The sequence below is a fragment of the Neoarius graeffei genome, chromosome 2 (assembly GCF_027579695.1).
Source record: "Neoarius graeffei isolate fNeoGra1 chromosome 2, fNeoGra1.pri, whole genome shotgun sequence".
NCBI classification, from domain to species: Eukaryota; Metazoa; Chordata; class Actinopteri; order Siluriformes; family Ariidae; genus Neoarius; species Neoarius graeffei.
The window spans coordinates 75,932,878-75,945,651 of NC_083570.1; the positions used below are offsets into that span (position 1 = coordinate 75,932,878).

At 42.9% G+C, this 12,774-nt stretch overlaps 1 protein-coding gene across 1 annotated transcript in view; it reads right to left on the reverse strand.

Annotated features, from left to right (window-relative positions):
• Positions 1-12,774, reverse strand: part of pdhx (pyruvate dehydrogenase complex component X) — a 125,922-nt gene that overhangs the window by 23,461 nt on the left and 89,687 nt on the right. The window contains exon 6 of the mRNA XM_060914999.1: positions 3,632-3,797. Coding sequence (XP_060770982.1) covers positions 3,632-3,797 — 166 coding nt within the window. The remainder of the gene's footprint in view (positions 1-3,631; positions 3,798-12,774) is intronic.

Genomic DNA, 12,774 nt, shown 5'->3' on the forward strand with positions numbered 1-12,774 from the left:
CCCAGAACAAGAACCAGTAACCATCTCAATGGCAGACGTCCAAGAAAGAGTGTCAATGAAGAAGAGCTGGACAGCACCAGGCCCCGATATGATCCATACGTACTGGCTGAAGAAGCTAACTGCACTCCATGAACACCTAGCAGCACAGATGAACCAGCTGCTGAGGGATGGAACCCACCCAGAATGGCTAACCCAAGGCAGGACAGTCCTAATCATGAAGGACCCCCAGAAGGGACCCATCCCATCCAACTACCGGCCAATTACCTGTCTCTGCACAACATGGAAGGCCCTGTCAGGCATCATTGCGGCAAAAATGAGTAAGCATGTGGCTCAATACATGAGCGACGCACAGAAAGGAATTGGCAGTAACACCAGAGGAGCCAAGCACCAGCTACTGGTCGATAGAACAGTCGCCCGAGACTGTAAGAAGAGACAGACCAACCTGTGCACTGCCTGGATTGACTACAAGAAAGCCTACGACTCAATGCCACACACATGGATACTGGAATGTCTGGAACTGTATAAGATCAACAGGAACCTAAGGACCTTCATACAGAACTCAATGGAAATGTGGAAGACAACCCTAGAGGCCAACTCAAAACCCATTGCCCAAGTCAACATCAAGTGCGGCATATACCAAGGAGATGCGCTATCACCACTGCTGTTCTGCATAGGCCTGAACCCCCTCAGTCAGATCATCATGAAGAGCGGCTACGGATACCGATTCCGTAGTGGGGCAACAATCAGCCACCTGCTCTACATGGATGACATCAAGCTGTATGCCAGGAACGAGCGAGAAATAGACTCGCTGATCCACACCACCCGGATCTACAGCGATGACATAGGGATGTCATTAGGATTGGACAAGTGTGGCCGGATGGTCTCAAAGAGAGGCAAGATGATCCGGACTGAAGGGATTGACCTACCAGAGGGCAACATAGGTGATATCCAAGACAGCTACAAGTACCTTGGCATCCCACAGGCTAATGGAAACCATGAAGAGGCCACAAGGAAGTCAACCACAGCCAAATACCTCCAGAGAGTAAGGCAGGTCCTGAAAAGTCAGCTGAATGGTAAGAACAAGGTCCGAGCCATCAACATGTACGCACTACCAGTCATCAGATACCCCGCTGGTATCATAAACTGGCCAAAGGAGGAGATAGAAGCCACAGATATCAAGACTAGAAAGCTCCTCACCATGCATGGAGGGTTCCACCCCAAGTCCAGCACCCTGAGACTATACACTAAGCGGAAAGAGGGAGGCCAAGGGCTAGTGAGCGTCAAGACCACGGTCCAGGATGAAACATCGAAAATCCGAGAATACATCAGAAAGATGGCCCCAAAGGATGAACTGCTAAGTGAATGTCTCAGGCAGCAGAACCCTGATGAGAGTGCAGAGGAGGAGGAGGAACAGACAACCTGGAGAGACAAACCCCTACATGGCATGTACCACCGTCAGATAGAGGAAGTGGCTGATATCAAGAAATCCTACCAGTGGCTGGATAATGCAGGACTGACAGACAGCACAGAGGCACTAATCATGGCAGCACAAGAACAGGCCATAAGCACAAGAGCCATAGAGGCCAGGATCTACCAGAGTAGATCAGACCCAAGATGCAGACTGTGCAAAGAAGCCCCTGAAACAGTCCAGCACATAGTAGCAGGGTGTAAGATGCTAGCTGGATCAGCGTACATGGAGAGGCACAACCAAGTCGCTGGGATAGTATACAGGAACATCTGCAACCAGTATGGAATAGAAATACCCAAGTCCCAATGGGCCATACCACAGAAGGTGGCTGAGAACAACAGGGCCAAGATTCTGTGGGACTTCAGCTTCCAGACTGACAAACAGATCCTGGCTAACCAACCGGACATAGTGGTGGTGGACAAAGAGCAGAAGAGGGTGGTGGTGATAGATGTGGCGATCCCAGCTGACGCCAACATCAGGAACATGAGAAACTTGAGAAGTATCAAGGGTTGAAAGAGCAGCTGGAACGGATGTGGAAGGTCAAGGGTTGCGTGGTCCCCGTGGTAGTGGGGGCACTTGGGGCAGTAACCCCCAAACTGGGAGAGTGGCTCCAGCAAATCCCAGGAACAACATCTGAAGCCTCAGTCCAGAAGAGCGCAGTACTATGAACATCGAAGATACTGCGCAGAACCCTCAAACTCCCAGGCCTCTGGTAGAGGACCCGAGCTTGAGGATGACATGGATACCACCCCCCCACCGGGGGTGAGAAGGAGATTTTTTTTTTTATATATATGAGTGATTCCACGCTTATGGGTACTGAAATGGGGACATGAACTTATTCATCTAAAACCATTTCTTTTTTTACCATCAGGTCACAAAACATGTAATCTTTAATGAATGATATGTTAAAAGATAACTTTAATTTTCTGAGATGTAATAAAAACATATTTATATGCCAAAGTCAAGCCTATGAGTTCCAAAATGATGTCTGTTACATTACTTCTGTTACGATTGTCCATCTCGCGTCTGTTACAAATTAATTACAATCTAGCTATATACCATGTTAATCTTATTGAAAGAATGTGTATGTTTATTCTACTACACATGTTTATTAATTATATTTGCTAAAACATCACCTTCCTATGTTTCAAAAAGTAATTCTACATTGTTAAAATTGAGAATATATATGTCCACAACACTTCTGTTACGTTCTGACTTTGGCATATAAATATGTTTTTATTACATCTCAGAAAATTAAAGTTATCTTTTAACATATCATTCATTAAAGATGACATGTTTTGTGACCTGATGGTAAAAAAAGAAATGGAGAAATGGTTTTAGGTGAATTTTTAAAAATAAGTTCATGTCCCCATTTCAGTACCCATAAGCGTGGAATCACTCTCATATATATATATATATATATATATATATATATATATATATACACACACACACATACACACTATATTATATATATATATATATATAACGCTGATAACGCGCACCAAGGGATTCGCAAACATCACGAAACAGGTCATTAGGAATATCGCGACATTGTCTTTCAATTTCCAATTTCAATGCATCAATTGTTCTTGGTTTGGTGCGATAATTTCCTGCCATGCTGTGATTAATTAATTACACCTGCAACACAAAAAAGGCAGCATGTTAGGGACAGTTAAAGTGTGAGTACATTTTTTTGAGACACCCTGTATGTGTATATATATATGTATATATATATATATATATATATATATATATATATATATATATATATATATATATGTGTGTGTGTGTGTGCGCGCGAGATATATACACACACACACACACATATACATATGTTTATGTTATGTTTTTATGTTAACCTGTGTTTGTGTCTTCCCCCGTGACCACACCCTTTAAAAGGAGAGCAGAGCAGAGAAAGGGAGCTCTCTCCCCAACCAGAACACTTGTGTGTGTGTGGCTGGGAATTTGAGAAAGGCTGATAAGCCAAAATAGAGTTTGTTGAGAACTCAGTTCTGGCCTGCCGTGCTTCTGTGCTCCACCCACCTGGTCAAATACCACAAAATAAATAAATAAATAATTACACACACACACACACACACACACACTACAAACAGAAACAGTTCAGGTTAGGTTTAACCATGCAGATGAAAAGACACTCACTGGAGCATCAGGTTTTCCAGGGACCGAGATGGCTGGATGAAGAGGCCGTCCAGAGGCAGGAGCTGGTGGAGGAACATGAGGGGAAGAAGGAGAAGATGGAGGAGGTGCAGATACTGGAGCTGCTCGTTGGCCTGCATCTCCTTTCTTCAAGAGGTTTAGGGCATCTCTGCACACAGGAGAACAAGCACATGACCAAGAGTTTGAAAGGCAGAAGGACTGTTCTGCTATAGACTTTTATTTATTTTTTTCACACACTTTAAAATAAAATAAAAGGCATAACGGGTCAGTGATTTTTTTTTCCAACAGGGTTACGAATCCGTTGAAGATTTTCATCTATACAGCGATCAATTCCATAAAAAGGTTTTAAAACTTTTTACTGCACAAAATTCTTGGACATACCCAAGCTTTCAACTCCTTCAGGAGCTTTCATCAGGGATGGGAAGCGATGTCATTCCTTCGAACATGCAGTGTGCATGCCCGATAAAATATTGTCTTTTGGATAAAATATTCTCCAAATTTAATTTGGATAACGTCAAGATATTAGATCAAGATTTAGATTGGTTTAGATGGGGTGTGAAGGAGGCCATTCAGATTAGGACTCACAGACCCTCCCTAAACAAAGACAGGGGGAGGTATCAACTACCAAAAGTTTGAGACAATAATTTTATTGGGCATGCGCACTGCATGCTCGAAGAAATGATGTCACTTCCCATCCCTGATGAAGGCTCCTGAAGGAGTTGAAACTTGGATATGTCCAAGAATTTTTATGGGTTAAGATTCATTAATAGCAAACATTCTGCAACACTGAATATCAATACAGTTCCTCATTTACAGGCACTTTTAATAAACTAATTATTACTTTGTGATTTTGGCAGCAGTAAAATGCAATCGAACTTGTAATCATAGAAAGCATAACAACACAGACATCTGCATCATCCAGTCTTATTTCTTAGCAGTGAACTATGAGAACAACAATCATACTTCTCTGTTTGCAGCAACTTAATTTTTTTGCATGCTTGTGTTTCTTTTTTTTTTCCTTTCATACTGATGATATCTACAGCCAAAGAAAGAACCAATGAGACCAAGGGATCATTTATAAAATCTTTGTCAACGTGATGCTGGGCCAAGTAAACACATCTACAATAATAATATAGTTACGTTACTGGCATTTAGCAGACACTCTTATCCAGAGCAATGTACAACATACCCTGAGCAGCCTGGGGAGCAGCTGGGGTTTAGGTACTTTGCTCAAGGGCACTTCACCCATTCCTGCTGGTCCAGGGAATTGAACTGGCTACCTTTTAGTCCCAAAGCTGCTTCTCTAACCACTAGGCCATGGCTTATATAGTTATTGCATATGTAGTTATTTACAGGCCTTCCATAAACTGATCATGAAATAGTTTTCTAGACACGTTCGACACAGGAAAATCATCTTAGTCAGAGGAAATAACTTCAAGTATGAGGAGTTTCCATCACCCACCATCACACCTCCACATACCATAATTCAACACCGTGCAAGCACTCAAAATCAACAGAAGTCAACACATTCTGATCAAGAAAATGAGCACTTTAGTAGTGCCATTCCTATAATCTGAGAATTTACAGTACTTATATTTTCCAAATATTATCTGTGGCACTCAAAAGTAACTGACTGTCAGGGAACTATTAGAAATGTGTGAAAACATGTCCATGTATGGAAGGTCAAAACAAAGAGTATAATACAAATGTAATGTAAAAAACAAACAAACAAACAAACAAACATGAATATCTTAAATAAAGCCTTTGGTTTATAAGTTAATCTAAGATTAAATGAAATGCTAATGTAATTTTTTTTTTACATTATTATCCTTATATAAACAGGAGTCTGTGAATTCTGTGAAGTCTTAGCTGTTAGCTGAGCAATGAATTATTTCAGTGGTTTCCTCCACACATCCACCCACACAAGCACCCCCCACACACACACGCACGTACACTTCCCCAATTTGTGCTCAAACAAACATCAGGTCACAACGTATATTAAATATCAGCATCCTGTCAAGCATCTATTAAATACTGTACACAAATTAAAACACATCACTGCACTTTTTAATTGTCAAACTTCATTGCTCAGAAGGTATTAATGAATTTTCTATAACAGCGGCTCTGACACTAGTTCTAGCTGTAATTCATATAACAGGTTTATATTAATACTGTTGATCTGTTGTTTCTGTCATAACAGCTCATTCACAGGGACATGCATGCTGGACACTTTACATAATCTAAGCTTAATAATAAACAGATTTTAAAAATGTTTGTGGCAATGGGGGCCGTGGCCAAGCAGCAGTTTGTGAATGGAGGGCGGGGTCGGGGAAGGCAAGTGTCTAAGGCCCTGTCCACACGGCAACGGATTCAGGTGAATCTGATAAAATTTATTGTTTCGGCCTGGCGTCCACACGGCACCGGCGTTTTGGGTGCCCCAAAATGAAATCTTTTGAGAATGGGTTCCAGAGTGAAAAAATCTGGCAACGGAGCCGTTGCGAAGTCTTCTGGATGAGTAGAATGGATTTGTTTATGATGACGTCACAACCACATGACTAGAACAAGCAGCACTCTCGCACGCATCATTCATAACAACAGAAATTGAAATTGTATACACATTAACCTGACTGACCTGCCAGACAGACAGTTTACACCTGCTTTGATGAACAGAAAGTACAGCCTTCCACACAAAGCAACAGTTACCTGACTATAATGGAGGCAGAGGGGAAAAGGGTCAGAAGACCCTTCAACAGACTGTTTTGTATGAACCACTGCATTGCATTCACTTTTGTATACAGCTTTTCTTTTAAATAAACAAGTAACTGAACCATTTCTTGAATTTCTTTTTTTATTGGATAAGACTGCTTTTCAAAATGTTCACACACAATAAGAAAATTAAGTTATATAAAACTATGCACACTAATAAAACTAATTTGTACACACAGAAGGCATGATTTCCTCACGTAGTCGCAGCCATCTTCTTCTTCTTGTTGTGTGTTTGTTCCTGTGAGTGCTTCACGCCGGATAGAAGAAAGGGTTTATGCGTGTAACAGACGTTGCGTTGTGTTGTTCACCAGTCTTTTTATTCTGAAGAAATGAGACACAAATACACTGCTGAGGACGGGTTGCAAATGTCCAGTGGCATTGGTGCTTACATTTCCAAAACGAACTGAAAGAGGCCAGCGCCTTGTTCCCATAACTACCTGCGCTCTTAAAAGGGCCAGCGCAGAATTTCCTCACCACTACACACAATGGCAAGTGGAAAAAAATAAACCCGTTACATGCGCATGCATCCTACTACTTCTTCTATTGTTCTGGTGTCTCCAATGGGACCGTCTTACAGCGCACATAGAGGTGTGGCATGTGTATTGCATTGTTTTCAGCAAGCGTTGCGTTGCCATATGGACCTGATATTTTACTGATCCGTTGCCCATGTGGACGCACTATTTTTTCTACCCGCTAAAAAAAAAAAAATCTCGTTGCCGTTGTTGTATGGATGTAGCCCAAGTCTTTACACCTGGTGTCAATTAATGTGGGTGGGTGTGTTTGTTGCAGGGATCGAGCATAAAAAGAAAGGGAGAGCAGAGAAAAGCTGACTCCCGACTAGAACGTGTGTGTGCGCGCGCGTGCGTGTGTGTGTGTGTGTGTGTGAGAGTGAGAGAGAGAGAGAGAATACCACGAGTGAAGCTTTACGATCAGCTCTTTTCCCTTTGAGATGCTTGTTCCTGTCCCCTTCAGCTTTTTGCAAGCCGTTTCTCACACAAGCCCTCCAAGACTCCCGTGAGGCCGTGATGTTCCCCCAGGTGTTAGGGTTGATACCTGCCAATTTCAGGTCCCTTTTGCACACATTCTTGAAGCGGAGGTGAGGTCTTCCCACAGGACGAGTCCCTTCGCGCAATTCCCCATACAAGATATCCTTGGGAATGCACAGAGTCCATACGGTGCACATGTCCTAGCCACCTGAAACGCTTTTGGATCAGCAGAGTGTGGATGCTTGGAATGCCAGCACGTTCAAGGACCTCCGTGTTGGTAAGTCTGTCCCGCCAAGAGATGTTTTGATGTGCCTGAGGCAGTGGAGATGGAAGCTGTTAAGCCATTTTTCTCGTCTGGCATATGGTGTCCAAGACTCTCTGCCATACAGTAGAGTGGAAAGCACACAGGCTTGGTATACGCAGTTTGGTGTTAAAAGATAACTGGCGGTTGGACCAAACTCTCTTGTTCAGTCTTGCCATGACACCTGCAGCTTTACAGATTCTTGCACCGACTTCGGCATCCAAGGTGAGGGAATCAGTGATCGTTGCACCCAGATACGTAAAGCTCTCGATTGCCTCTACGTAGTGGTCATCAATGACCATGGCTGGAGGGGAGTCAGCACCCTGCACAAGAATGTTAGTCTTCTTAATGCTAATCATTAGCCCGACCTCTTTACAGGCGTAGGAGAAGCGATCCACCAATTGTTGGAGGCCAGCCTCAGTGTGAGACAACAGTGCTGCGTTGCCAGCAAACAGCAGCTCATGAATGAGGACCTCCTTAACTTTAGTCTTAGTGCAGAGCCTGGCAAGATTAAAGAGCTTACCGTCTGTTCTTGTGCGGTGATAGATGCCCTTGTCACAGTCATCAAATGCGAAATCGAGGAGCATGGAGAAGAATATCCCGAAGAGAGTTGGCACCAGAACGCAGCCCTGCTTTACTCCGCTGCTCACTGGGAATGAAATCAGAAGTTGTTCCACTGAAGTGGACTGTGCTTCGCATGCCATCGTGGAAAGACGTAACCATGTTTTAAAAGTTTCGGGGGACAGCCGATTTTCCTGAGGATTGCGAAAACGCCACTTCTACTGACTAGATCAAAGGCTTCGTAAGGTCGATGAAGGCGATATAGAGAGACTGTTGCTATTCCCAGCTCTTCTCCTGAAGCTGGCGGAGTGAGATGATCATATCCACTGTAGATCTACCACCTCTAAATCCGCACTGTGACTCTGGATAGACATGCATAGCAAGAGGTTGCAGGTGTCCCAAGATGACACGAACAAAAACTTTCCCTATGATGACAAGGAGCGAAATTCCACGGAAGTGGTTGCAGTCACCACGGTCACCTTTGTTCTTGCAGAGGGTGACAAGAAGTGAATCACGCATGTCTTGTGGGATGCAGCCCTCCTCCCAGCAGAGACAAAGCAGCTCGTAGAGGTATGGCAATCGGGTCGGCATACCAGACTTCAGGACTTCAGGTGGAATGCCATCGTTCCCTGCGGCCTTCCCACTAGTGAGATGGTCGATAGCTTTACTGAGCTCATCCATAGTTGGTCAAGTTCCTCCATGACGGTGAAGTTTGGTAGGGAAGATAGGGCAGTATCAGTGACCATGTTATGTGTGCTGTACAGCTCGAGGTAGTGCTCAACCCAACACTGAAGTTGCTTGTGTGGGTCTGTGATAATATTCCCTGCTTTAGACTTGAGGGGAGAGGGAGCGGTTTTAGTAGGCATAGGACTTATCGCTGCTTTGATGCCCTCATACATTCCCCTTGCATTCCTGTTTGTAGCTGCTGTCTCAATTTTACAATTTTAATTGAGGGGAGAGGGAGCGGTTTTAGTAGGCATGCACCGCCAACTAAACGTAGCATAACTTAGTGTGCTACGTTGCCTGAGCAAGGTTATGGAAATCTTGGGCTGCCCACACATCAAGATTCCCCTTTCGGGGTTCCTGATGTAATCCAAAGGAAAGGGTGAGCCAATACAGTTTGGTACCAGCTCGGCTGCAGGAGGTGTCAGAAGGAGATGCAGTACATCGTCCAACCGCCTGAGGGGCTCCAGTCCGGAATTTTTCCAAGTATGAGTAAAAGATGGTGACGGATAACAGTGAATAATAATGAATAATGCCCCATGTTAAATCAATAATGCCGTTACTGATTATGATGACGCCATGGCCTAATGGTTAGAGAAGCAGCTTTGAGACCAAAAGGTTGCCAGTTTGAAGTGCCCTTGAGCAAGGCACCTAACCCCCAACTGCTCCCCAGGCTGCTCAGGGTATGTTGTACTTTGCTCTAAATAAAAGCGTCTGCTAAATGCCTGCAATGTAGTCAAAGTCTTTGTCACATGCACACTCAAGCACAGTGAAATTTGTCCTCTGCATTTGACCCATCTCACGCATGTGAGCAATAAGCGTGCACACACCCCCAGAACAATGGGCAGCTATGCTACACCACCTAAGGAGCAGTTGGGGGTTAGGTGCCTTGCTCAAGGGCACTTCAGCCAAGGCTGCCCCATGTTAACCTAACCGCATGTCTTTGAACTGTGGGGGAAACTGGAGCACCTGGAGGAAACCCGTGCACACACGCTGAGAACATGCAAACTCCACACAGAAAGGCCCCTGGGCTTGAACCCAGAACCTTGTTGCTGTGAGGCGACAGTACTAACCACTACACCACCGTGCCGCCCGTAACGTAATGTCATGTAATAGAACGATGGGGTTAAAAGCATGTTTATCTAAGAGCATGCTCACATCTCAAGCCATGGTTTTCCCCCCCAACATTCTTTTGTCTGTATGGTATCCAAATAAAGATTGCCAATAAATAGGTTTATAATGTAAACAGGCAAATCTGTAAACACCTAACAGTTAGGCCAGACTTTGATTTGGGGTGCCATGATCATGTAATTTGTGAGCCTGATTCATCTTTAACTTTTATAGCCTGCATTATGAGTTTTTCTAGGATGACCGTGATGACTGATGATTCCACAACCATCCATGGCTGGGAGCCCAAGAGGCCAAAATTGGCCATGGTCTCAGGGAGGGAGAGGTGGCATACTCGTCTCCCCCCTATCCATCACAGTGACACTAGCCAATCGTAGGCATCTGTGAGCTCATGCACACAGAGGTGGGAGGACAGCGCTTTCCTCAGTGTGTGTCACATCTCCCTTAACTTTGCATAAGCTGTAGCTCAAAAGGATGCAGTTGGCTCACTTGAAATGCATTGGAAGAAGCTGTGTCTCATGTGATAGGGGAGAGCTGTCTGGTGGGTAGGACTTGGCCATGATTAAATTAGGGAGAAAATTGGAGAAAATTAAAAAAAAAAAAGGTATGCTTGTTGCAGAATATTTTTACAAGAACACTGAAGTAACTGATTATTTTTCCCCTATTGCAATCGATAAGTCTTAAATCAGAAAGAAAGAGTCCTACTGCAAGAATTCACTGTTCATTCTTACCAAAAGATCACTTCTTTTTTTTTTTTTAGAAATATGTTTATTGGTTTTCACTTTAGAAAAAACACACAACCAAACATAACACACAACCACAACAACAACAACACGGCTCAGCTACATGCACAAAACAATAATTATTACAAAAACATAGTTATGACAGTTACACAGCATCAAGCAATTTCCTATTACCTTTCAAAAAATCCTTGTAACATAATATCAGACACATCCGGGTCTAAAAAATTCAGATATGGTTCCCAAACCTTAAAGAACTGGTTTGACTTTGAGTGTATTACACATGTAAGATATTCTAAAGGTACCATGCCAAACAATACATCATGCCAACCCTTAATAGTAGGCACCTTATCACTGATCCATTGCAATAGAATATTTTTTCTAGCTGCATATGTTAGAATACAGTAAAGTCTCTGATTCCTTGACATCACAAATCTGCCTGGAAGACCCATAATAAGAGACATAGGTTCCATTTCTACCCTCACACCCAGTATCTTTTCCATTTCCGTTACAACATCTGACCAATAGCTCTGCAGTTTATGACATGACCATAGGCAATGAGTTAAAGTACCAATCTCTGTTTTACATTTAAGGCACATTGGTGACAAAGTGTGATTAAACATATGTCTGCGGTTAGGAGATATGTGCATTCTATGTAAAATCTTGAACTGTATTGATTTAGCCCGGTTACAAACTGAAATTGCTTTAGCATAGGTCCACATATCATGCCATTCATTATCTCTTATTGTAACAGAGAGCTCAGTCTCCCATTTTTCTCTAAGCTCCTGTAGGCCTACAGCTGGTAGTGTGCGCAGAGCTCCATAAAGTCGTCTAATAGACATCCTCCCATATGTTCCAAACAGCACTCTCTCCAGGGGAGATGTTTCACAGTTATCAGTGAGAGTTGTACTTTGTAATATATAGTGTCTTATCTGTAAATAACGGAAAAAATGCTGTCTGGGAATATTGTATTTCTCAACCAGTTGACTAAATGTCATTATCGTCTTATTAGAGAATAGATCATTTAACATATATATGCCATAGCCACTCCAAAGCTTAAAGCCAGCATCCATCAATCCTGGTTGGAAATCAGGATTGTTCAAGATGGGGGTGTAAATTGATGTTAGTTTTGACCTTCCTTCAAGCCTGCGGGCTAGTCGCCATGCCTTAATTGTATTGAGGGTGATAATATTATCACAGAGTGATTTAATTGTTTTAAAGTTTTTGATGAACAACAAGTCCCTTAATGGGTATTTAGATAGAGAAGTTTCCACATCTAACCAGACAGACCCGTTGTCGACAAAGAACCAGTCATAAATATATCGCATATGGGCACATATTTGATATTTTCTAAAGTTTGGTAAATCTAGCCCACCTTCAGAATGCGGCATCTGCAAGGTAGTCATCTTTAGTTTGGGTTTGCGTTTGCTCCAAATGAATGCACTGAGCCAGCCATTTAACTTTTTCACAACTGCATTTGAAAACAAAATTGGAATCATTTGGATAGGATACAGTAATCTAGGCAAAGTATTCATTTTGATCATAGCAATGCGTCCTAGCCAGGAGATTGGTAATGAACTCCAACGCTCCAGATCTTGTCTCACCTTCTCAAATAGTGGGACAAAGTTGGCTTTGTACATTTGTTGAAATTCAGGGGTTATGAATATACCTAGATATGTAAAGCCCCCTGGGGACCACTTGAAGGGGAAAGAAGGCAGCACATTAGGAACTGACTTAAGACTCCCAAGTGGCATGGCTTCTGATTTTGTCAGATTAATCTTATATCCAGAAATGTCTAAACAGTAAAATAAATAAGACCATTCAACTCGGTCAAACGCTTTCTCTGCATCCAGAGAAAGCACCAAACCATCAATCTGCCATCTTTTAAAAACTTGAATGATATTCAGAAGACGCCTGACA